Below are 27,847 nucleotides of genomic sequence, written 5' to 3'. Positions count from 1 at the left end.
TGCTCGCTTCGAGGCAAGCAACACTGAACCATGAATGAAAGCACCAGCTGTTCCGGATGACTGTGATCTCGCTCTCTCTCACCGATGTGAGTAAGACCTTTAAACAGGTTAACATTTACAAGGCCCCGGGCCAGATGGATTACCAGGAAGCGTACAAAGAGCATGCATTGACCAGGGGGCAAGTGTCTTCATTGACATGTTTAACCTCTCCCTGACCCAGTCTGTAATACCGACCTGTTTCAAGCAAACCACCATAGTCCCTGTGCCCAAGAACACCAAGGTAACCTGTCTAAATGACTACGTCCCATAGCACTCAATTCTCTAGCCATGAATTGCTTTAAATGCTGGTCATGGCTCACATCAACACCATCATCCCAGACACCCTGGACCCACTCCAATTTGCATACCGCCCCAACAGATCCACAGACTATGCAATCTCTATTGCACTCCACACTGCCCTCTCCCACCTAGACACCTGTGTGAGAATGCTCTTCATTGAATATAGCTCAGCGTTCAACACCAGAGGTGAGGTGAGGAGGGCCCAAAGTAAAAATGTTGTGGAAAATCGAGAGGAAATTTTACATTTACATTTACGTCATTTAGCAGACGCTCTTATCCAGAGCGACTTACAAATTGGTGCATTCACCTTAAGATATCCAGTGGAACAACCACTTTACAATAGTACATCTATATCTTTTTTTGAGGGGGGGGGTTAGAAGGATTACTATATCCTATCCCAGGTATTCCTTAAAGAGGTGGGGTTTCAGGTGTCTACGGAAGGTGGTGATTGACTCCGCTGTCCTGGCGTCGTGAGGGAGCTTGTTCCACCATTGGGGTGCCAGAGCAGCGAACAGTTTTGACTGGGCTGAGTGGGAACTGTGCTTCCGCAGAGGTAGGGGGGCCAGCAGGCCAGAGGTGGATGAACGCAGTGCCCTTGTTTGGGTGTAGGGCCTGATCAGAGCCTGAAGGTACGGAGGTGCCGTTCCCCTCACAGCTCCGTAGGCAAGCACCATGGTCTTGTAGCAGATGCGAGCTTCAACTGGAAGCCAGTGGAGTGTGCGGAGGAGCGGGGTGACGTGAGAGAACTTTGGAAGGTTAAACACCAGACGGGCTGCGGCGTTCTGGATGAGTTGTAGGGGTTTAGTGGCACAGGCAGGGAGCCCCGCCAACAGGGAGTTGCAGTAATCCAGACGGGAGATGACAAGTGCCTGGATTAGGACCTGCGCCACTTCCTGTGTAAGGCAGGGTCGTACTCTGCGAATGTTGTATAGCATGAACCTACAGGAAGCGGCGGAAATATTGTGCATTCAAGTACTAGTCAGAACTAGGAAACTCTGAAACTTCCGACTTTGTAGGTTGAATGCAGCATGTGTAAAACTACACAGCCTGGTCTCATACACTAGAGGTTACATAGTAAATGTAAATCCAGGACACTTAAATGAATACCATATGTTACATTTGATATGGTTACATAAGACAGAAGGAAAAGGAAAGGAGAGTGGTTGGTTGCTTGGTTTGGTTGGATGGGTGTATGACATGAACATCTAGCAACCCAAACGCTGTGTGTTTGAATCTCATCATGGACAACTTTAGCATTTTAGCTAATTAGCAACTTTTCAACTACTTTGCAACTACTTAGCATGTTAGCTAACCCTTCCCCTAACCCCCTAACATTAACCTGTTAACCTAAATCCTAACCTTAACCCTAACCCCAACCCCTAGCCTAGCTAACGTTAGCCAGCTAGCTAATGTGAGCCTTTGCCACCTAGCTAACGTTAGCCACAACAAATTAGAATTCGTAACATATCATAAGTTTAGCAAATTGATAACATATTGTACATTTAGCAAATTCATGACATATCATGTGAATTGTAATTAGTAATATATAATGGATGATGGTCATCCACAAATGAACGCATAGGCTACCATACGAAACGTAACATATTATACTAAACGGATTGTCTCGAATTTACATACAGAATAATATGAAAGGCTCTGAGACCAGGTTGAACTACAACCTTTTAGCAAGTCAGACATTCCCGAGTTTCCTAATTCCGACTAGCACGTGAACATGGCAATAGCCCGCCTCTGATCAGCAACGTCATATTATGTACAGTGGACGCTCCTCCCCCTGTCTAGATTTTTTTTTCACTCAACCTCTCATTTGACTCAGAGGCAGTCACACACCAACTTGCGCACAGACCGTGGAAAAATAGGGGCAGAAGATGGCTGACTTTACCGGGCATCGCGAGCCCTCAACAGCATCATCAACATCACCCGGGCTGTTCCCAAGCTTGACATTCGCCGTTGGGCAACTTTAAATCAGCCCCGCCTTATCCAGCCATCCACCACCGCAAATATTGACAGAGCTATTATAAACAATGGCAGAGATGGAAAAAGAGGGCAGACCCCCCGAAAATAAAAGAAGCAGAAAACCGGCTCACCCCGTGAAAAGGGAAATCAACGAAGAAATGAAGGTAAGTGATCGATATTGGACCACTTTCCTAGGATTACGCATGGAAACAGAACGCTCATTAAAGCGCGTGATTTTCTGTGGATGCGTAAAGCGCGCATCCTCTTTCAAAATTTAGAGAAGATTGGATTAATTGAACTGCAATTTGTTGGATGAATAGCCAACAAGTTCAATTGTCATATTCATTTTTGGCAATGACTTAAACCCACTCATAACCTAGTCCCATGTCCACCGCATTTTGAATACAAATCGATAGGGTCGATTTTCTTGCCATGCGTTATACATTATAGCCTATAGGCTACACCGTCTTTGTTGTTCCACATACCAAAAGGCTACATGTACTTTTTGTCAATGAATGGGGAAACATATTAACGATAATTAGGAACCCATTTATTGCCATTTGTGGAGTTTTCTTTAGATGATTCCATTGGAGTAAGGTAAATGGAAAATCCTGTGCATCAGTCAAGGCGTCAACAGTGCCACTACTACTATTACTACCTCTGCTCCCGCGGAAACAACACTGACCATAGGCGACGCAATTAAAATAAAATCGCGTGGGGAGACTATTTAGATATATGAAAGGAAATCAACTTAATTCACATTCTTAACGTATGCCAAACGATGTGTATTGTCTTGCTATGGACGACCCGCAACGTGTACTCCAGATGTGTCTACAGGTGCCGGATAAGAGCCCATTGTTTATCGTGCGTTATGCTGTTCTGTATAAGCGTAACAGCGTACCCGATGGTACAACCATGCATGTCATGTATTAATATAAATATTTTGCAGAGAGAAATAGATTTTCCAGCTGTGTTGGAATAAATTGTGGAGAAAAGGGGGTATGGCATGCAGGGGACCTAACGATATCGCTGCTTTGTCTCGGGGTTTCATCATGTGTTCACTGTTTGTACACATTATATGCCTGGGTTGAGAAAAATAATTCCCAATACAGAATAATTACCAGAGCAAAGTCAGATATGGTCCTGTTATTAGAGCTTGGTTTTTATTTTGATTTCATTAATTCAGAGGAATTATGAACAAATATAGTCAGGAAAGCCTAACACCGTGTGCATCATGTCTCTTCTCGTCCAAGAGGTGTGTGTACTGGCCTTGGGTTTCAAAGAAACAATTTTTTTCTCTTGAGGAATGCTAAATATTTGCACTTTAACGTTTTGTTAATCGTTGCATTGGGACCCATAAAGGGGACAGATATTGATTGCCCCTTCTGGACATTGGTCTCGTGTGTGCTACATTCAGCCCTAATGCATGCCATTTATTTATTGGTTTATTTACATTTGTTAAAAATGAGTGGCAGTTGCATGTGCAAAATAAAGATAAACAGCAGTTATTTAAAATTGAAAGAACACAGGCTATACTATGGACAAAAAGCATTTGAATTGGGAATTATTTTGACTAGCACATAATGGTATTCTGTGTATGTAATTTTGTTTCGTTGTCTCCATCAATCAAATTATATGTCAGACAGACAGACAAACGTTTTCTGCACTGTTGGGAAAATGACTCAATTCATTCATTCTCTGAAGCTGCCAAATCTTCTGCTCCATCTGCTTGTTAATGAGCTTAGTTTAAAATGTGGAAGGTTACACATCTATAATTATCACCATATGTAGAGCATCCTGGATGTCTCCTGAACAACCAATATGATTCATCTTCAACATTGAAGAACACAGCTCCAGTTTAGATCTGTTGGCAGCCAGACAACAGCAAAAGTCAGAGGTGCCCCTACAGTTGAAGTCGGATGTTTACATACACCTTAGCCAAATACATTTAAACTCAGCTTTTCACAATTCCTGACATTTAATCCTAGTAAACATTCCCTGTCTTAGGTCAGTTAGGATCACCACTTTATTTTAAGAATGTGAAATAATAGTAGAGATTTATTTCAGCTTTTATTTCTTTCATCACATTCCAGGTGGGTCAGAAGTTTACATACACTCAATTAGTATTTGGTAGCATTGCCTTTAAATTGTTTAACTTGGGTCAAACATTTCGGGTAGTCTTCCACAAGCTTCCCATAATAAGTTGGGTGAATTTTGGCCCATTCCTCCTGACAGAGCTGGTGTAACGGAGTCAGGTTTGTAGGCCTTGCTCGCACATGCTTTTTCAGTTCTGCCCACAAATGTTCTATAGGATTGAGGTCAGGGCTTTGTGATGGCCACTCCAATACCTTGACTTTGTTGTCCTTAACTATTTTGCCACAACTTTGGAAGTATGCTTGGAGTCATTGTCCATTTGGAAGACCCATTTACGACCAAGCTTTAACTTTCTGACTGATGTCTTGAGATGTTGCTTCAATATATCCACATAATCTTCCTCATGATGCCATCTATTTTATGAAGTGCACCTGTCCCTCCTGCAGCAAAGCACCCCCACAACATGATGCTGCCACCCCTGTGCTTCACGGTTGGGATGGTGTTCTTTGGCTTGCAAGCCTCCCCCTTTTTCCTCCAAACATAACTATGGTCATTTCAGCCAAACAGGTTTTTTTTTCTTCCATCAGACCAGAGGACATTTCTCCAAAAAGTACAATCTTTGTCTCCATGTGCAGTTGCAAACCATAGTCTTGCTTTTTTATGGCAGTTTTAGAGCAGTGGCTTCTTCCTTGCTGAGCGGCCTTTCAGGTTATGTTGATATAGGACTCGTTTTACTGTGGATATAGATACTTTTGTACCTGTTTCCTCCAGCATCTTCGCAAGGTCCTTTTGCTGTTGTTCTGGGATTGATTCGCACTTTTGGCACCAAAGTATGTTCATCTCTAGGAGACGGAACGCGTCTCCTTCCTGAGCGGTATGACGGCTGCGTGGTACCATGGTGTTTATACTTGCTTACTATTGTTTGTACAGATGAACGTGGTACCTTCAGGCATTTGGAAATTGCTCCCGAGGATGAACCAGACTTGTGGAGGTCTACAATTTCTTTCTGAGGTCTTGGCTGATTTCTTTTGATTTTCCCACGGTCAAGCAAAGAGGCACTGAGTTTGGAGGTAGGCCTTGAAATACATCCACAGGTATACCTCCAATTGACTCAAATGATGTCAATTAGCCTATCAGAAGCTTCTAAAGCCATGACATCATATTCTGGAATTTTCCAAGCTGTTTGAAGGCACAGTCAACTTAGTGTATGTAAACTTCTGACCCACTGGAATTGTGATACAGTGCATTATAAGTGAAATAATCTGTCTGTAAACAATTGTTGGAAAAATGACTTGTGGCATGCACAAAGTAGATGTCCTAACCGACTTGCCAAAACTATAGTTTTTAACAAGAAATTTGTGAAGCGGTTGAAAAACGAGTTTTAATGACTCCAACCTAAGTGTATGTGAACGTCCGACTTCAACTGTATACACCCAGGCATACAGGTGCTTTCTTCTACATTAAACACAATGTGTATCTTTCAATGACTTCTGTGAGTTCAAGTTCTATGTCAGCCTATCCAGAGAAGGGATTATGAAGGAGGCGGTAATAGTATTGGAGACTAGTAGCATTCCTAAACAGTTTGTGGCCATAGAATGTGCTGTAGTGTCAACAAACTGTTCTGAAACAAGACTCATATGGGCACACAATTACAATTGACTTTATTTGTCTGAGATGCAGTAATTTCCCCCTAGAAAAACAAGGTTCAAACTTTGCACCTGGTACTAAATCAAATCTGGCCCTGAATGTGTTCATGGATTTGATGAACACAGATTTATTATGTAGGTATGCCATTTATGTCAGTGTGACAAAATTGTTACTGCTTGAACAAAGACCAATAAGACTAGCAGATACAGATGACAAAGTAGCCCTAGTTTAATGTTCAGATTAAGATACAGTATTTATCTCAAAAGCCACTATCTTCAACATTCTCTGCCAAACATGCTACAGTATAACGCTCTCCCTAAACCAGAGACTGAAGGCCTGTTCGCTACTTTAAACCGTTTGATACGTTTATTTATTTATTTTCTCCATTCTCTCTCGTCTGTTTGAAAAAGCAGGCAAAAAAAAAACACCACACAATGTGCCCTTGTGAGAGATCATACCTCAGAAAAACCAAACAGTCTGACAGTGTTTCCTTCATCTTGTGCCGCTTTAATGTGCACCATGGTAAAATAAGCCACAGTAAGTAATCTAGGAGAGGGGGGCTGTACTTGGTGGGATAGGGGATAGTGGAGGTTAAGAGCAGGGGAGAAAGGAATGTATACAGCAATAGGCTGCCTAAGCTGTAAAAACTGAAACCTGAGCGTCTGCACAGGATCAGATGTCAAGGAAGGTAGAGGAAATGGAAGCAGAGCAGTGGGAGAGAGAGGAGAGTGTGAACAAGGGAATGGAAAAGTGTGGGCCAGGAGAGTCTGAAGGAGGGCCCACTCAAGGAAACTTGGCATGCGGATTAGGGAATTTTATCATGGTGTACTGTGACCTACTCTGGTTTCTGCACACAAGGTATCGGATTCCCCCTGCTCACCCTTACCAGCAGCACCTCTTGCTAACTGAAGGAAATAAGGGAACTCCTGCTTTTGATTTAATCTATCAAAATAATATAATTATTGTAAACTGCTAAAGTTTAGACTGTTCCAGGGTTGAACAGTGGCAGCAAGTTGGTGTTTTGCAGAGCTGATATTAGGTTTGAATGGTGGTATTTTGTATAAATAGATTTTGCTCATACATTGGTCACTTTTGATCTCTGTTGATGATTCGTTGAATCGGGTGTATTAGTCTTGGGCTGAAACAAAAGTCTACACACATTGTGGGTCTGTAGGGCCCACAAATTATAAATTGGATAGCCATAGAGGAGATTTAGTCCAGTCCAGAGAGTTTGCACATCTGCAGTGGACAGTTGACACTCTGCTCCCAGACTGCACCATAGCACTGCCTTCCATCTCACCCTGAGTCAAGCCTGTGTGCTGCTTTCATGACCTGGCATACAGATTGGGTTCCACTCTCTTTACCGCTCCCTCTTTCTGGAAGTGGCAGGGTGACAGAGGGAACAGGGAGCAAAGACGAGGGCAAACGTTCTTGAAGATAGAGAGAGACAGATGACTGTTGCTGGCTTCACACCTTTTCATTTTGTTTGAGTAATGTGATGCAGTCACATCTGAGTCAAGCAAGCACTTACTGACTGAGTCAATGTTCTTCTGTAACATGTCAAAACCCCAGCAGTTGTTGATTGAAGCAGTGTGGCAGAATCCACCCTAGACAATAGTTGTGACTATAAACTTTGTATAAATGATGTATACAGTACATGAACAGCAGTGTAGCAGGTAGCCTAGTATTGTTTCAGTGTGTTCTTGGTTTAAGATAGAAGTATATCAGTGTTTGTGTTTCTTAAAGATTGCCTTTTTCCTGTTTCTGAATTGTACTTGTATCTCATGCCTTGTGATTCCACGTCTGCAGTTTTTGATTCAGAGCTGATGTTATAACTAACGTTGATTATGCTTTCATGTAATGAAATGACTTCCCCGATACAATGGTATTGACAGGGCAGCCCGTAATTGACAATTAAATGCTTGATTGAGTACTATTTGATTGACAGTTCAATGCCAGAATGTAATGAAATGACTAATGTCTCATCAGGTTCGGGCTGAGCGGGCCCGCCCATGGGCAGGCAAGGCGGGTGATCTCCATGGCAACCCACCCTACTCCATGGTGAGCCCCTTTGTCCGTGCGAGACAATAGTGCTACTCTGAGCCATATATAGAGAGATTTCAGCCAAACATCTGTATTTATCCCATTTACATAACATCACATAATTCTATGGCAGCCATGTTAATGTTTCCTTTACAGCCTAACGTTCACTAATAGCATATAATCTTGTGAATTTTAAACACAGATAGCTAATTGAACTGTTAGAATTATAACATGAACATACAGTAGCACCTCTAAAGATGACCAAACTCTCTCTACATACGATTCTGCTGCTACTGAGATTTTCAGGTTAAATGAATGATAGGCTGATAGTTTTGTCTCAATAGAAGAACAGTATTGTGCTCCTTACATGTAAGGAGGTGAGGTGGGGTTGGTTGGATGTTACTGGTTGTGTAGATTTGCAGTGGAAGTGCAGTAAAAATACATCTGGGGTAGTGCTCGTGGTTTGATGGGTTGGGAATTCTGCATAAGACAATGTGGAATTTTTGTAATGTGATCAGTATAGACTATTTGTGGAAAGTTACATGCAACTCATGTGGATTGCTTTTGGAAATCAACTGTAAGAAGTTATGAAAGAACTTAGATTATGTGCTGGTAAAAACAGAATTCATTGAGGCCTTGATCAAACCAGTCTGGGATAAGTCAACTGTCAAGTTGTCCTGATCCGTGTGCACATATCTCTGGTAAGGGTTCTGCCACTAGTGAATATTTGCTGCTGTGAACATATTACACATTATTGCATTATGGTTCAGGAAATTGGGCAGACCCATTTAAAAAAAAACATGCAGCTTGGTTTCATATAGCAAACATATAATACTGCATTTCCTTTATTGTGTGTTTTGGGGGGGAAAAGCCATTTTCATATAATCATATGCTACCAAACCCTTTTATCCCTTATTGCCCCCCTCATAACACTGTGACGTAATAGTGAAACAGGGTTCATGCTTGTTAATCCTAATGGCCAATATGGTGTCTCTTGTCTTGCAGAGTTTTGCAGAGAACACTATGAACGAGCTGCTGGGCTGGTACGGCTATGACAAGGTAGACCTGAGAGACCAGGACAACATGGACATACGGAACTACCCAGATGGAGAGGTACAACACATCTCTGTCCTGAAAGGTGAGCATAACCATGGAGATAAATATTGTATTATCTGGACATTGCAGTTGTTGATTCTTTGACGAGGCTAAAAAAAGAATGTTTCACAAGGGGTAATACAAGTGATGTTGTGATGAAAAGGCTGAGGAAGATACTGCTGCCACTTCCCACTGGGCAAAGATATCATTTCAAGGTCTAGTTTTGATTTACATTTGGTTGAGTTGTCAACTAACGTGAATTCAACGTGAAATGTCATTGGATTTAGGTGAAAGTTGGGTGAAAAAAATACGAAATTCCCTTACGCAGATTACTTTATGCAAATCCAAGCTTTCCACGTTGATTCAATGTCATCGCATTAAAAAATAATTGTTTAAATGACATGGAAACAACATTGATTCACCCAGTTTGTTCCAGTGGGTTGGCAGTAGTTCACCAGGATTGATGAGGCAATTCAGTCAGGCTATCCAGATTAAAACCTGTTCTAGATGTTTCATCCAGTCATTATGGCGTAGTTGTTTTCAGCAGGAAACTGCACTTTGCTTTTCTATTGATGATTAGACAGGTGTTTCCGGAATCTCTACATGGTGACTCCTGATTGTAATGCTGGATAAAAATTGAGAGATTCACATCAGTAATGGAACAAACATAGGGCCTTATCCAATCAAAGCTGCTAATCTGGTTTCCAGGGTAACAAAAAGGATACCCATCTTGCGTTAAAAGCATATTTGTTTGGATTCATGTACACACCAAAACATGTTTACAGTTTGAAACAAACTATTCTGCAGATCTTCCAGGGCTGTACTGCTGGAGTGAACAATGATGTCCATTTCCATTGCTTTACATACAATAAGTCAAGAAAGACCAACGCACTGACTTTTGTCTCCCTCAGAAAACTCTTTGCCAAAAATCCCAGGAGGATCGGGGGAGAACAGTGATGTCTCCCCAAACCAAGTCAATAGCTCCCACTCTACATCAACATCGAGGAACGGAGTGACAGAGTCCTCCACCACCCCATCCACCTCCACACCCAGCACCAGGGAGCATGGGAACATGCCGATCATAGTCCCACTGATCCCACCCTCCATGATCAAGCCACCAGCAGGTAAAACACCTCTCACACGCACACCTAAAAATGAGACGTGTTTAAGCTTGCACTTTAAGGACCAATTGAATGTATCCTACAATCCGGTACAAAATATACAAAACGGTGTTATACAAATTTAACAAATCACTTCCATTTCAGTGCTCAAATCCATGGTCAGTTTTCCAATCACTTGATGAGGGCCCACATTCCATAAAGACTTGCACACACAACCCTGCTTCCCCTCCTCCAGCTGTTAAGTGTCAGTATCACCCAGTCAACTCTCAGTGGAAATGTACATGGCCTGCTGGCCAGACAGAGGGCTTCATTGAACCACAAGTGTGCTGTGAGACTCCAGAGGCTCATCAGCCTGCATTGGGAGAGGAGAGTGACTTGGCATCACTCTAGAGGAGTACCCACAGCTTCACACAACCTCGCAATGCACAGCGGGAAAAACAGATGGTATAGTCCCTTTCTAACAGCTCAACACTCGACTTGTACCCCTTTTGAAATATTCATATGCCCTGCTAGAGCAACAGAGGGCCCTTTGAGGTGCAGGTACACTGGATGATGGAGGTATTTAATATGGGCACTGCATAATTACAGTACCAGGCTCTCTCCCAGCAGACGTGAGCTGTTTGAGAGAACGCATAACGAGAGATGAGGAAAAGGCCAGAAAAATCTGAATGCAAACAAACCACCTCAAGTGACCTTTTTGTATGAAATAATGAGATACTTCCAAATGAACACCTCAACTTGTGTGTTGTTGCCGTACATTTTATTTCAATACTGCAAGGTTACCATGGGACATTTTAACATAGATTTTCTAAAATGATCTTCCCCAGGAATTATTTGCTTGAAAGAAAAAAATCTATCTTTTTCACTGGTAAAGATGAACCATGCAGCAGGAGCATAAAGGAGCATATAATATGCATGCTGTGGCCATGGTGCTAACGTTGGGCCTCCTGGGAGCTATTCCCCTTAATTGATAATTAGTCTTTACTTTGAAAAGGATTTGCACTATAGATCCATTAAGCTTAACAAGAGAGGAAAAAGCCTTTCCAGTACCCACCACGGTGTGATAAAAGGGTGAGCGAAGGTGAAACACTAATGGCCACATTGTTTTTCACCTTTGCACACACATAGTCATAATGTGATAATTGTAAGTTATTGGAACTCTCTCTACATAGTACTACACTAAGCAGATAAAAACCAATGACAATTAACCAGCAGCCGTTGTTTAAGATGACAGACCCATTTGATGTCATGGAGGGCTGAATAGTGTTTAGTTTCCATTTTCTAATGAATTTCCAATGAAACCCTCTGCAATTTAATTAGGTAAACTTCAGCTAAAATATTTTTGTAAAATCAGCAACCAATTTCGGTCCACAGACATTCCTTCGGGTATCTCTGTCTGGTTAGAATGTCTCGTACTGCCTTCATGACTGCAGCAAAATCCCCTTGGGGTAGGAAGCACTGTCCTATTTTGCCTGGAAGGGGAATACGGTCAGGATGCATTGTTGGTGGGATCATTCACATGATAAGATTTGACAGGTGGCTGTCAGATTGTTGGGGGGGTTGGGGTAGGGGGGAGGAGGCGGAGTTGATGGGGTGGGGGCCAACGGTTGGACTATCATTATGCTTTGTCCTAGTTCCAGCAAATTTGTCTGGGGTGTTCCAGATCATGTGTTTGTGGTTCCCCCAGACGAGGATGTGTCTAACGTCCAGATCATGTGTTTGTGGTCCCCCAGACGAGGATGTGTCTAACGTCCAGATCATGTGTTTGTGGTCCCCCAGACGAGGATGTGTCTAACGTCCAGATCATGTGTTTGTGGTCCCCCAGACGAGGATGTGTCTAACGTCCAGGTCATGTGTTTGTGGTCCCCCAGACGAGGATGTGTCTAACGTCCAGGTCATGTGTTTGTGGTCCCCCAGACGAGGATGTGTCTAACGTCCAGGTCATGTGTTTGTGGTCCCCCAGACGAGGATGTGTCTAACGTCCAGATCATGTGTTTGTGGTCCCCCAGACGAGGATGTGTCTAACGTCCAGGTCATGTGTTTGTGGTCCCCCAGACGAGGATGTGTCTAACGTCCAGATCATGTGTTTGTGGTCCCCCAGACGAGGATGTGTCTAACGTCCAGGTCATGTGTTTGTGGTCCCCCAGACGAGGATGTGTCTAACGTCCAGGTCATGTGTTTGTGGTCCCCCAGACGAGGATGTGTCTAACGCCCAGATCATGTGCGCATGGTGTCAGAAGGTTGGCGTCAAACGCTACTCCCTCAACATGGGCACTGAGCTAAAGAGCTTCTGCAGTGAGAAGTGCTTTGCTGCCTGCCGCAGAGCCTACTTCAAGAGAAACAAGGTAAGCTCCTTCTCAACACTCCTGCCTTATTACTTAACCAATTATGAAAGTGCACACAAGACCATGTGATAAATACATGTGTACTGACATACATCACTTCCTCCCTACATCTACTCTTCCTGATATCTCAGATTAAGACGCTGTAAGACACTTGTCAAACCTTAGGAATTGTAGTGACCAACTTTCAGCTTTGTACAGTATTTCCACTAGTTGGCTGGGTAAGGTGCCCACAAGTTTAGGTTCTTTGGATATTTCACTCCTGAGTTTTGACCTTTCGCTTCTGAGTACCCGTTGTAGTAGATTGACATGAAACCAATATCCAGCCTTGGCCTGTGGTTTCATCATTGGATATCCAGAAACACAGTTTCAGTCATTTAAACCCTCATGGCCTATGCAGATCAGTTTACTTTCAAACATGCATTGGTTCCAATGATCAGTATATATTGTCGTTCCAAAGACAGACAGTCATTAAGTTAAATAGTGTTTGTCCTGATTCCTGAAGTTAAACATTCTGCTTTCTTTCTTATACCTAAGCTTGGATATTTAAGGAATTACAGGGTAAGTATGATATGTCTTTATTCCTTTCCCTTGTTTGTCTAAAGGACATTTTTCACCCAAACATAATCACTTAGCATAGCTGTGTATGCTACTAGCTGTTGAAATGGAAGTACACATATGTATGATCATTTTTTCAAGATACGTGAACCCATTTTTTTCCTGTTCAAACTATCTATTTTCACAGCATGAGTTGCCTTGTGCCTGCTGTTCTTCTTCACACGTTTGCTAAGCATTGCTAGTCTTAAAGTGATAGTTCACTCTAAAATCTAAGTTCCTTACTCACTATGATTGCTTTATGTATGTATATATAAACAAAAGCACAACAGAAGAGATATTGTATTTCAGTGAGTAAGGAACAAAGTGAAGTGTTATCCAGGGACAAGAATTCCCGCATTAGGAAAACAGACATGGCTAGAGCACAGAAAGTCCTTGTCTGCTGAGGAGGTGCAGATTCTATATTATGTCTCACACTCTCACATTCATGCAGGCCATTTGTGTAAGTGATATCCACGTTTCTTTTTTCATGCACCCACAAGGTTGGCCACAACAACAAACCCTCCAGTTTTTTCCAACAACAAAAAATTGCATGGCTGAAAATGTGTCTTGTGTCTGTGTGTGTCTGAAAGGGGAGGTAGGACATAGCGAGTAGGATGGCAAAGGGGTGGGCAGTGGAGACGCATTGAGTTTCACTAAATATCTACAGCTGCCTCGTCCGTGTAACCCAATCTCCTGTTATGGCGAGCGGGTGGGGAGGATTCAGTTTCTACCATTGCCACTGCACAACACCATCCATCCAGTGCACCAGGAATAATACCAACATTTAGACATATGATAGGGTGGCTTGGGGTAGAAGAGTTTTGATTCAGTTTTGAGCTCAGCTAATGACTAGTCTGGTTTATTTCACATAGACATTCAAGAAATACAGAATAATAAAACTGATGTTGTGAAAAATGTTTTACAAACACACACACACACACACACACACACACACACACACACACACACACACACACACACACTGTCACATCATGTAAAAGCACTAGAGAGGGAGGGTAAAGTCCAAGTGAAGAGACCCTAGCTTGTATTTTACATCTCATTTCCGCTGCAATACGCCTCTTTTTTTCATGGCTCAGGAATCTTTCCATACACCTCAAGAGACTTTGTGTCTTTGTCTCCGAGGTCCCTCCAGGCAAGAGGGGGCAGAGTGCTTCTTTACGTCACCACAGTATTGTCACATCACTTCAAACAGACACAAATCTTTACACACCGGCTAGCGGTTGCCTGCACTGCTCTGACACACTCTGCAATTTACTTTAGCTTCTGGATCCAGTGTCAAGGAAGACACACTGAATAATAGAGGTGTGTGTGTAAACTGTCAGCATTGTGACTCAGTCTAGGCCCCTTTGTCGCAGCAGGAGAGCCTAGTGAGGGAGGTGATTATTTCATAGCTGACAGCGATTTAATACAAAAAAAGGGAAAGGGTAACTTTGAGAGGAGTTTGAGGAAAGAAACTGGAGCTTGAACTTGCATTACACTGAGATGGTCATATCATGCTCTTTCTCCTTCTGAAAGTCTAACTAGCCCAGCTAGAGTAAAGATCCTTAGAAATCGTGGCTTGGATGGAACAATCAGCAATTTTCATTATTTATCTGTTAGCCAGCTTAATAAACACTGACTTCCAAGAACATTGAACTATGACATGAATTCCACTTTTAGAATGGCATTACAGTACATAAGTTACTTGACTATCGTATACAAGCTTGTTATCCCACAACCAAATGGGAACAAGAAGAGAATGTTCGAGGAACATTTCCTGTTAGCTGAGTAATCTAATGAGAGGACAGAAGGAGGGGGCTGGCCCAAAGATGTGTGTTGTCCCAGGTGGGGGAAAAATGTTGCATTTGTGTTAGATGTGTGTGAGGATTTGTGCAATGGGACGTCTCCGTGAATGTCTGTTTCTTGTTGTGGGTATGTGTGTGTACAATTGTGAGGGTAAACCCGTCAGTATCTTTTGGAAAACACCTCTTGGCAGTTGAAACGCACACACACCTGGGCAGGCCCAGATGCCCAGATGGAGCTCCTCACAGTGACAGCTGTTGTACCACTCCCTCTGGGCATTGGAGTCACCAGTGAGCACACATACCAGTGGCGTGGAACTGTGATGCCATGTTTACACCGGACCCTTTAGCCGGACTGCAACTGTATTTAGCTGACATGGTGTGGCCGTCCATAAGACATGTTACTGAATATTTCAGGGGAACCAACTGTGGTAATATTTGCGTAAAGTAAATGTCTAATAGCCAAGAAGTAATTTGAGGAAGAGTAACTTTTGAAAGTGGAGAGTGGGACATCTCCCATAATCACTGCAACAGCAACTGATGGTTAGAAAATGATGACCAATGATTACTTTGGATGGGAAGTTGTTTCAAAATGTGGCTTGAGATCTCTGGAGGACTCATTTTTAACCCATGGCGGGTAGATACTTTCTTAGTGTCTGGATTTGTCTCCAGGTAGTCTGTTCTCCTTCATGCTCTCAGTCTCTTCATACAACAGTGGTGGGCCTGATTCACAGTAAAATACATGGTGTCCCCATTGTATGACTGAACTTTCACGCTGGGTAATTTCTCTCTCTCTCTCTCTCTCTCTCTCTCTCTCTCTCGCTGTCTCTCTCTCTCGCTGTCTCTCTCTCTCTCGCTCTCTCTCTCTCTCGCTGTCTCTCTCTCTCTCGCTGTCTCTCTCTCTCTCGCTGTCTCTCTCTCCCTCGCTGTCTCTCTCTCCCTCGCTGTCTCTCTCTCTGTTTGTGTGCCCCTCATGCCTCATCCACTGTGCCAGCACCTCATTAGCACTATATGTAAATGAATTGGCACAGGGCCAGAGGGTCACAGCACAAAATGGAGACTGGGTAATGACACAATGGCGTGCGTGTTTGTGTGTAGGGGGGGGGGGGGGGGTACATTGAAATTATTATCAATGTGTATCTACACGGTGTCTGGTGCCGAAGTAGTGCTAGTGGATTTTAAATCCCTTATCCAGTTTCCTTTAACCTTGATTTTTGTGACATTGTTAAATAATTGTTTCTCCATGGAAGTCTTTAAATCTGATTAATGTAGCCTTTTAACCAGCCTCCCTGGTTAAATTAGATTAGAATTCCCCTCTTTCACAGTTCATAATGATAAGGCCAGTATAACTTCTTTTCAGCTGTCAATGTGAACATTTAACCATAGTTACACACACACACACACACACACACACACACACACACACACACACACACACACACACACACACACCCCCCTCACACTTTTCCACATGGCTTTAATTTATGATAATGAGAACTTGCTTATGATTCCACAACCCAAAGCATGCTCACCCTTTCACCTTTGTCGGTGTCTTTCCATTCATACGTTTGATGTTGTTTTCCTTTCTTTTCTGTCCACCTGTTTATTTTGTCAGTTCGTAAAAAGAGGCCGTTATTTCTCCCCTCAGGCGAGAGACGAAGACGGCCGTGGTGAGAAATTACCCCAGCACAGCTATTCTAAGGATACGCCCAGGCTTGTCTTCAAAACAAACAGCGATGTGCTTGTAAGGACTAAAACATTTAACAACAAGATAGTTTAAGTTTTTGATGGCTAACTGTAGAAATGTAATAGTATATTTTGATATTCATGACTGTTTGATGTGTTGAATAATGTAGAGATGTTTGTTTTTAGAGAATGTGCTGTTAGTCAATTTTTAAAAAACATTTTTCATTTTTATTGATTTAATGTGAATAACATACTTTTTTTCATTCAAATAGTTTTATTTTCTCATTTTCATTCTGCACTGTGTTAGATTCAGATGTTTTCACTCCATAGAAAATTTTAGGGAATTTTCTGCCAATTTGATCATTACCATTTTGGGCTTGGTGACATCAATACATTTCAATCCAGCAACAGAATTGGACATACGATTCGCATGTAAATATTAGCTCTACAATAATGGCCATTTTAGATTTGAATTGTATCTGGTTCAATTCATGAATTTAAGTGATTTGTGATGGAATAGACTCATGCATTTTTTGCAGGCTTCATAAGCTCATCATTGTTCCCCCATCAGAAACTGGTCCCCATAATATACTGTCCAGAATAATACTGTCCCCCCCATCAGATATTGTTCCTCCAGTGCGTACTATCACACACACAGTATCATACTCTGTTCCCTTGCTGATCCGTTTGCTTAGTGTTTAACCAGACGGTTAGCGAGATGGATGGATTTTCAAAACTAAATTCATTAGACAAATGAGAAATCAGTATTACAAGTACTTTAAACAATGTCATGACAAAGTGGTTACAACATAATAATGATCTATTAATTACTCTTTAATTAATCATACCATATTATTATGAATAGTAAATTCCAGTTCAAGAGCATTAGAAACAAGACTGAAATCGTGTAACAGGTCCTTGAAAGATAATCAAGGAATAAATGGCCCCATGATGTCCATGTGTACTTGGTAGGTAGCTAGGTAAATACCTACAGCAACGCAAATGGTTAAACGGAGCCGGAGCGACCGCTATTACGATGGCCACGGTGGAAATAAATGACCATAATTATAGTCAACTGAAAACATCTGTGTGCAGGAGAGGGAGAGACTAGAGAGAGAGAGAGAGAAATAACTCCATTAGGGTAATGCACAGTGAAATTTCACTCACGGTGCAGAAACTCGTTAAGTGCTCTCCATCTGTCTTCTTTTTTAGCCCAGGAAAATTTCAACACTTATAATTTAAAATATCCGGGCTTACAATCATTGACCCCAACTCTCAGGGCACTTTTCAGACTTTTTTTTGCTATGGCTCATTGCGTTCCACGGGATCGAATAGACAGTTTTAAAAAGAAGACTACAGATATCAACGCTCGCTGACTATGGATCACTCACCTGTAACAGTACCAACACAGTACATGAAACACTAACCCTGTAATGCTGGCCACTATAACAGAGCATTGCAGAGATGGTCTGATTGTCATGTCTACATCATGACAGCCTCTCCCACAGTGGCCGTTTGACGATGGAGGAGATCTCTGTTTAACAGTAAAATTCCAGTATGGACAAGATTGTTATTGACTGATTTGTCCATCGCTTTGACATGTGTGACCTGTCAATTGACAGACAGGGGGAAGAGATGGAAAAGAGAGATAAAAGGGGAGAGTGAATGAATCAGGGTGGCCTATCACCTGAGATCTGAGTAGGTACTTCAGTAGGTCTTAAACTACTAGAGTGACAAATGAAGAACAAATCAATGAAACAGGACAGGGTTCAGAGGAGGATGACACACGAGTGCCATGTTACTGGGAAAGCCAAATGATGGGGGTTCCTGAAGCTGGTGTTGATTTTGGGAAGAATTCATGACCATTCCAAATCTGAAGTTGTCATGGTGTGCGCGTGTGTCTGCGCGCTTGTGTGCATGTTCTAATCAACATGGGACTCAAGTGCAGCAGGCATATACATGAATCTCTGAAAGATTGAATGCGTAGGATCATAGTCGTCTTCCAGTAGCATCCCACAACGGATTAGCATTCAGCAAAGGGGATTAGGGTGTGTGTGATGGATGGACGTCGTTGAGGGGTCTGACAGCTGATTAATGCCTTAATTATCTCCAGTGAGTCGCTGCCACGTCCCTCTGAGCTGGCAGAGTGAGTTGTGTGCCCCATCTCCCTGGCCCACCCATCGCCTTCCACTCACTAGGGTCACATTAATTATTTCAGGTACTCTAATGAGAACGGCCACGTGATGATTGGACGTTCAGTGTTTTTGAGCATTTTGGAAATGTTTGTAGCCAATAAAAAAATATCCTGACATCCCACAGAGTATTGAAAAGTTGTGCTAGGTTGCTCCCCTGCCCTGCCCAATGTGTGTAATGGCCCCGCGGTAGGGTTGGATGATCCCATTCCATTTTAATGCTGTCAATTCCACTTTAATGCTGTAAATTATATTTTAATGCTGTCAATTCATGAATCAAAGAGGCTTTTTTTATGTAATGAAAATATCCCAAACACTCATACTAAAGTTGCACATCCGTAGTGAATAGCGCCGCATTATAGCACCCTCCTAGGTGGTGCTCAGCAGCCAACTGAACACGTAGAACTCCGCCCAGCTGTCAGTCTCTCTTCTGTGCCCCCTACTGGCAGCTTGTTCACTGTCTCCGTCTGTCCATCTCACCCACCCACCACAATCACTTACCCCCACTCATGATCATACCTTGGCGAAAACCTTTTACTTGAGGCTGTTATGTGCTGTGCCTGTGCTGTGCCTGTGGCCACTGCCACTGTCACAGTGGCTAAATGTGTATCTGAGTGGTTCGTTTAAGAGGTGACAACCCCATGGCAAGTGTAAATGGGAATTACATGTCTGGAGAAAGTGTTGTCCTTTTAAAAGCTTTACATACACCCATCCAGATTTGCACTCACTTAAGTCTTAAAGCTGGATTTTCCTCAGGTTGTATTTATCAGGGTGTTACCATGTGTAGGACAGTATTTGCACCGCAAGGGTCATAGCAGTACGAAGTTGCTATGAAAATCTCTGTCTCACACACACACATTCGATCATATTTTGGGGGTTTTGGGTAGAGTATGCAGATTTATGCAGTGGAAGAAAAATACAGATGGGTTTTCCTAACGAGGATACAAACATGCACAGGTGCAGTGCAGATGGACTTTTATTTACTTGGTGTAACGAAACAGAATTTGACCAAGTCATTTCATTACGATCCAAAACGGAACTCTGTGTATCCATACCCCCCCCCCACCTTACGAGCAAAACATTTAATTGGTCCCCCCTCATGACAGCGAAGATTTAAATAGTTTTTTTTAAAGCAAATCTACACATTTTTCCATAGGGTAGAGGCAAATGTTTGCAATTTTTAATATGATAACTGATGATCAATGCCCCCCCCCCCCCGCCCAATTTTATAGAGTAACAACATGGCAAAAGGGCAAACACCTTTCTAATGTTGAGTTCCACCCCCCTTTTGCCCTCAGAACAGCCTCAATTAGTCGGGGGATGGACTCTACAGTACAAGGTGTCGAAAGCGTTCCACAGGGATGCTGGCCCATGTTGACTCCAATGCGTCCCACAGTTGTGTCAATTTGGCTGAATGCCAATTGGGTGTTGGACCATTCTTGATACAGTACACACAGGAAACTCTTTGAACGTGAAAACCCAGCAGCGTTGCAGCTCTTGACACACTCAAACCGGTGCGCCTGGAGAAATTACCATACCGCGTTCAAAGGCACTTAAATCTTTTGTCTTGCCCATTCACCATCTGAATGGCACAAATACGCAATGCATGTCTCATTTGTCTCAAGGCTTAAAAATTCCTTCGTTAACCTTTCTCCTTCCCTTCATCTACACTGATTGAAGTTTATTTAACAAGTGACATAAATAAGGGATCATAGCTTTCACCTAGAGTCACCTGGTCAGTCTGTCATGGCATAAGGTGAATGCACCAATTTGTAAGTCGCAATAAGAGCGTCTGCTAAATGACTTAAATGTAAATGTAAGAGCAGGTGTTCCTAATGTTTTGTACACTCAGTGTATGATGTTGCTGACTTTTTAACTGCTTATGTGTGGTGTCTGTAGTGCATTGTACCTGATTATGTCTTTGGTCTTGTGTTTTTTTTTTTGTGTTACAGGTGTGTGACTGGTGCAAACACATCCGCCACACCAAGGAGTACCTGGATTTTGGTGCCGGTGAACGGAGGCTGCAGTTCTGCAGTGCCAAATGCCTGAACCAGTACAAGATGGACATCTTCTACAAAGAGACTCAGGCGGCGCTGCCAGGGGGCCTGTGTAACCCAGGACACGGCCCTGTGGAGGGCAAGTCAGAGAGCAGCACTGGGTTGCAGCTTTTAACCCCCGATTCCTGGGGCACACCTTTGGGTGACTTACGTCGCAAAGCCCCTTCTCCTGGGGCAAACCCCTCTGTGCCAGTCCCCTCCAGTTCCACCGCTGCCTCTCCCTCTGAGACAGGCACTGTCTGCTCTCCTTCTTCCTCGTCCGCCAAAAACCCCACACCCAGACCCCACGAGAGTCCCACCTTACCCCCTCCCCCACACCCCTCGCGGCACCCTCCCATGGGAGTCCCCTCGGGCAGCCCCCCCATGGTGATGACGCCCCGGGGGCCCGTGCCCCTGCCCTTCTTCATGGAGCATCAGATGATGCAGCAGATGCGCCCGTCGTTCCTCCGCCCACCTCCCCACGGCCCAGGCCCCAACAGTCCTCTGTCCAACCCAATGATCCCTGGCATCGGACCACCACCCCCACCGCCCAGAACCCTGGCTCCGCCATCCAGCCCTATGCACAGGCCCCAGTTCTCACCCCACCACCACCCCTCCAACAACCCCAACCTTGGAGGGAACCCTCCAGGGATGATGCCACCCTATCCAGGCCTACACATACCTGGTTTTCCTTTCACCTCCAACATGATGCCAAACGGGCCCATGCATATGCCGCACATGATGAACTTCGGTATACCTTCCCTCGCCCCCCTGGTGCCCCCACCAACCCTGCTGGTCCCTTACCCTGTCATCGTGCCCCTGCCGGTGCCCATCCCTATACCCATACCCTTCCCCTTCAACCCCAAGACCTCGAAGGACAACCCCAGCAACAACAACGACCCCATTCCGAGTGCATCGGGGGAGAACACTGATCCGACAGAGCTCAAGCCTTTCTACCCTGGTTCCTCCAGAGGGGAACTGAAGTTGGGGTCCTCCAGTTCTGGGGTGCACTCCTTGGGCTTTTCTGGTTACACTCTGGACCGCTTTGGCTCTGAGAGGAGTAGGATTGACGTGGTGGACCTGACCGTGAAGACTGAGAGTCCGGGGAGTGCCACCACCTTGGGACTCTCGCTCTCTGGTGGCCCCGCAGCCTCCCTCCCCGAGGGAGTGATCGACCTGACTCTGGGCCAGCGGTCACGGCTGCAGCAGGTCATCCAGCGGGTGGTGCCCAGTGTCCAGGTGAAGGTGGAACCGGAAGGGGACTCATCCAGCCCCCCACCCTCTGGACCATCCCCTCTGGATGTCTCTGGGAAGGGGGACAGCAGCCTAGAGGACATGAGCCAGGAGGTCAGGGAGGCCATTAGTGTTTCTCTGAAGCCAAACTCCATATCTTGTTGCCAGGCCACATCACCATCCCCCCAGCCAAACCAAAACTCCTACCCCACCCAGCTCATAAACCACCATGGCACCCCACAGACCCAGCCCTGCAACCTCGCTGCCCCCTTTAATGTCATAGTAAATGGCAGCAGTCAATCCACAGACAGTCCCGGCAGGAGCACGCTACCCACACCTCCGTCTGACACTGGTCAGAGAGGAGGTGGCGGCGAACCGGCCAACTGCGAGCTGGAGCGGGATGCCCTGAAGGAGAACAGCTGCGCAGTGGCGGAATGGGAACCAGGTAAGAGAGGCCCAAGTGACGAGGCAGCACAGGGGGGCACAGATGAAGGCAAGCTAGAAGCTTACGGCGACCTTATGGATCTGGACGATGATGACGACCACGCCTATGCACTGCTGCTGCCCAAGGCTGGCTGTGTCATCCAGCCCGGGCCAAAGCCCAGCGACAAGACAGCCATTGTGTCCTATAGCATCAGCGCTCCTCTGGCGGCAGGGAGCCCCGAGCTGGAGCCGCCGTTAAAGAGGAGGTGCCTGCGAATACGCAATCAGAACAAATGAGGCAGAAAAGGTTGGTCTCATGGGGCCCCCTACTGAGGATCCAAAGAGGTCCCCCTCTCATAATATCTGCCCTGTACCTGTCCCTACTACAGCTGGTGTGGAAATGACACACAAAAAGGCCTTCATAACATAAAGATGTCTGATTTAACTCTGTGGAGGTTGTTTGTGCTGCTTTGCAGCATATGTTGATGTATATAATTGCACTGATGTTTGATCATATTGTTTAAATGTATAGAAAAGTTTCCTCATCAAGCATAAACTGACCTTTTTTGTCTGCATAGATGTATTGCAATGTTTCCCTCTCACTACTGCCCTTGCTGTAGCTTTCGACCTGATCTGAGAGGAGTGCTGACAGAAATGTACCAGCATCAGGGAAGATATACTCTGAAGTTAGGGTTGATAAAAAGCTAATGCTATTTTAGTCAAGCATGCAGCAGTAAATCAACTGGATCTGAGCGAGAGATGTGTCTGGTTGAAAAATAGACCTGTAGAATGGGGATTCCCTTTGTCTGATCTAATATGTCTAATTCTGGATCCTCTTTCTCGTTTCACATTTCAGCTCAGACAGGTGGCAGTATTTCCCCAACAGAATGAGGGACGCTTTTGAAGCTGTTGACAACACTAGCCTTCAACCATCTGCTCCTCCACTCCACGAACCTCTCTCCCAGCCAACCAGCCATGTAACCCTAATCTTGACCACTCAAACCATCCACACTGCCCGTCTCCCTTCCAAAGCAAATGCTCTGTCAGATCTCTGCTACCCGACCGGAGAAGCCACAATGCTAACCCAATAGGTTTACCAGCAGTTTTATGTTCGCTGGAAGAGGCTTAATGTAGCATTTTTAGCCAGTCTGTTCCACAGTGAAAGGGGGAGTTTTCATGTGGCAAGAAATTCAGGCTAAAGTCACCCCCCCCCCTCCTTTGCATGATCACAACCAGTACAAAATGCTAACCTCCAACCCCCATCCCACCATTGACAGTAACAGGACTTTTGTTTTTAACTGGTAACCAAAAAGAGACATCTCATGATGGAAGGTAACAATCAGAAGGAGACATTTTCTGAGCCTCATGGGTTCAGGAATAAGAAGGAAAAAGTGGAGCGGTGAAATCCTTGTGTTCTGACTGTAGCACTCTCCATCCCTGGAGATACCAGGGCCCCCCTGCCACCACAGAGCCTTTCTCTAGTAGAGCAATGGGGATATCTCCACAATAAAAGGAGACCTTGGGACTATTGATCTGCTCCTCTTTAGTGAGTTTCATGGTCATAAAAGACAAGGATTTAAGTATATCTTCACTCACTGATTTGTGGACAACAGGGTAGCGATCTCACCAGCAAATGACGGTGGGCAACTGTGGACTATGTGCAATCTCTGCCATCGTGGAGGCCATTTTGCATCTCTGCAAGCCCCTGGTCAGACTGAATCAGATGTGTAATTCTTATCATAATTTATATATTTACATTTTTCACATCCTAATGCTATTGATGATAATGATATACTGTATCTTCAGCCACATCTCTGATGTGTACAGTAAGGTTATGGTAATGGAGTGACTTCCATCATGGAAGCAAAAACAGGACTGCTGCTCATCACACCGCTAAGGGATTGCGTCAATCAGGAGTTGAAGACCACACCCATTAGCATTGTTTCATCACTAGTGTTCAGGGTCGTAATGCTGCACTAGGATTTACCATTGACAAGTGATGCCGACTCTCTCTTACAATCAAATTTGCTTGTCATTCTTGGATAATTTTCTGGAAACAATGGTCCAAACTATTTGTCAAGCCAAACTACTGAAATAAATTAAACAATTCTTTAATCAGTCACATATGTTGTCATAGATAGTCATATTTACATTTTTTTTTAACAATTTAACAGTTATTTAACCTTTTATTGAACTAGGCAAGTCAGTTAAGAACAAATTCTTATTTACAATGACGGCCTACCCCGGCAAAACCTGGACGACGTTGGGCCAATTGTGCGCCCTATGGGACTCCCAATCACATCCGGATGTGATGCAGCCTGGACTTTTATTATGATATAGGGAATCATCTCACTTCCCTGTCCTTCATCCTGTTCTACATTTTGTCATTTTCCAGTGTTAATCTGTCTGGATTATAACATTTTGGCAGTGTTTATTTTGCTTCATCAGAGTTTATACTGCCAGTAGACACTAAAATTTTTGCCATCTATTTAATTACTATGTTTTGGTGTCATTACGTTTGCTATGGCTTCATGGAGGAATTTTTTTGCTCAATTATCTTGTAGATCTAGTATGTCTTCAAATCTTTTGGTGCAAAGATTAAACGATTTCTCCCCCACAGACTTCTTTCAACATCAAATTAGCTTTTTCGATTTTCATGTGCAATCTTTCCTGCCAAAATCTCCACCTTCTTGCCAACTTCTTTTTCCATCTCTCCATTTCCCTTTGAGTCTGAACCTTTTTTCTCTTTCACTGAACACCAATGGGAAATGTCATGTCATACACCCTCCAGAGCTATGGGTTGCTTATTTTATTACAAAAATGGGTTACACACACACACACACACACACACGCGTGCATTTATACACACACACACAGAGGTGTCAAAAGTAACAACTCACCACGCTCTGATGTACTCTCGCTTTCACACGCACATACACTAACTAAAATGAAGTTTAGATATTCATTCTCTCTCCATCCATGTATTGTTCTAACTGCTCTCTCTTGACTCCCTTCCTGATGACAGTAGTGTTTGCCAATGTTCATATTAGAGTCTGTTGACTCTGAGTATGCACTGCAACACAATCTGCCCCATGTTGATAGTCAGGCATTTAGGCTTTGCCTGTCATGTGCCAAGACTGAGATTCTGTCACAGTAATCATTGCCTTGAATTTCAGTCTCTCGCTTATTATTCTTTTTTATATATTTGTTTTTAATGTGTCTGATATTTCCAGACTCGGCCACCTAGCCTTTGCAGTCATTATAGTGCACACTCCAAGAGTAGCAATTCATTTTCAAACAATTCAATTTTGTACAGACTTATTCTCACTGATTCCAACCAAAATCAGAGATCATTTACATTTCTTCATTCACTTTTACTTCATTCACTTTCACCACCATATGTAATGTGAACCAGAGATACTTGGATAAATATAGCCTTGAAACTGGAAACGTGTAGTGTCTACGGTGCTTGACAGATGTGGGAGACAGTTGAAACTGAGACAATGAAACAGGTCAGGCTTCTGTCTGACTGCAGAAATGTGTGTGCCGGTCTGTGTGCATGCACGTGTTGAATTGATCTCATCTGACCATTGCTGTCGTTGTCTGGGTGCATCTCAGTGAAAAATAAACATGTGCAAGGCTTAGAATTGCCACTAGGTGTCAGGGTAGATATTCTTTGCTGCCAACACGGTGGGCCTGAAAATACAACTATTATTATTATTTATTTTTAGCAGAGCCCCCTTTTAACACTTCCACATAGCTTTGAGTGGCCCTGACGCATAGACCTACTCACCCGAACACAACAACACGCACACTTTAATATCACCTTCCTCGTTGTGACCGAAAAGACAATTCAACCCTCCAGTGCCAGCATCATCAGTCTTGCTAATGCTTACAGGAATTAAGTGGAAAGCAAATTGTATTTGGTTAAAGTCATCTGCCTATTTTATGGCAGAGAGATTAAGAATAAAAGAGAACATTCAGCAACCATGTAATGAAATTAAATAGGCTAGGTCAACAGCCTAAGATATGCAATGACAACTTCATATTCAAAATCTTTATGACAGAGAGTAGAAATACAAAAACATGACATTTTTCATGTCACTTTTCAAACGTGAACAGAAAAGCTGCCTTAACTCTCGCTTGAGTACAACTCCACAGTGCATACGATGATGCTCACTAGTAAGACTCCCCACTTTGTACAAAAGAAAATAGACAAAAAATCTTTGTTGTGTTGCTAGTGTTGATGTATAGCTGATCAGCTTTTTTGTGACTTGTAAACCCAACCCTCACATTTTGCTAAAAGACCCTTCTTCCTACAGCACCAACAACTCCTACTTGTCCCAAGCATTCCCCTACCCCTTCTATATTTTATCTTATGGTGAATTCTCAACCTTTTTGTGTACATTTTATAGTATTATTTATTATTGACAAAATTACATTATTTGGACTGGGCATTTTATTTAAATGTCAATGCTTGGTGAAGAGTCAATTGTTTCTTTTATAATTAAAGTGAGAAAAAAAACTGCAAGAAATGGAAATAACCCTTGTCTTTTTATTATGAAGTTGTTACTATAACTTGTTGCCAAGATTGCTTGAAAATAATAATGTTGTGCTGTAACAGTATTTGCTTTATTCAGTGACTTGCTTATGGAGACTAATAAATAGAGGCACACACCAACTTGTTTCATCTTTGTCAATATCCGTTCATATAAACTGCAGACACGCGCTCACACACGTTATTTCCCCTTCTCTTGCCATGGCGCAAAACACTCAAATATTATTTGGACACATTGTGTCTTATTCTTCACTGCGCATCACAGAACACTTGGTGTGGCAATTAGCAAAAAGTCTGCACCAGCCGATACAGCATAATGAACAAAGGAGAGACTGGTGACATACTGACATACTGATACTCTACTGAAGGTACAGTATGTAGTTCTACTTTAGGTACCAATGCATCAAAACAACACCACAAATGGCTTATAATTACTGGGAGCAATATCATCATCGACATCGAAGGACAGCCATGCAGTATGTCTACTGCTAGCCTGGGCAGCTGCTAATTGACTTTATGGATCTCCACCACAGGAGGTTGGTGGCACCTTAATTGGGGAGGACAGGTTTGTGGTAATGGCTGGAGTGAAATTAGTAGAATGGTATCAAATACATCAAACACATGGTTTCCAGGTGTTTGATGCCATTCCACTAACTCCTTTCCAG

The 27,847-nt window shown here is 43.5% G+C and overlaps 1 protein-coding gene across 6 annotated transcripts; it reads left to right on the top strand.

Moving 5' to 3' along the window:
- The first annotated feature begins 2,133 nt into the window (after positions 1–2,133).
- Positions 2,134–27,305, top strand: LOC106611130 (sine oculis-binding protein homolog A). 6 transcript variants are annotated; one of them, XM_045723539.1, is made up of 9 exons: positions 2,134–2,477; positions 8,044–8,115; positions 9,103–9,235; positions 10,104–10,316; positions 12,507–12,658; positions 13,193–13,216; positions 16,703–16,798; positions 20,885–22,646; positions 23,481–27,305. In XM_045723539.1, the coding sequence occupies exons 1-9, from the start codon at positions 2,382–2,384 to the stop codon at positions 23,513–23,515; spliced, it is 2,583 nt and encodes an 860-aa protein (XP_045579495.1). In that variant the 5' UTR covers positions 2,134–2,381; the 3' UTR covers positions 23,516–27,305. The 6 variants fall into 6 exon arrangements, with proteins under 6 accessions (XP_045579495.1, XP_045579490.1, XP_045579492.1 ...); XM_045723534.1 differs by having other exon boundaries at positions 20,885–22,931; XM_045723536.1 differs by lacking the exon at positions 8,044–8,115 and having other exon boundaries at positions 20,885–22,931.
- The last annotated feature ends 542 nt before the right edge of the window (positions 27,306–27,847 follow it).

Source organism: Salmo salar, chromosome ssa09 (assembly GCF_905237065.1).
Source record: "Salmo salar chromosome ssa09, Ssal_v3.1, whole genome shotgun sequence".
Taxonomy (NCBI): Eukaryota; Metazoa; Chordata; class Actinopteri; order Salmoniformes; family Salmonidae; genus Salmo; species Salmo salar.
The sequence above is the reverse complement of the archived record's forward strand: the minus strand, read 5'-3'. Positions and strand labels throughout refer to the sequence as shown.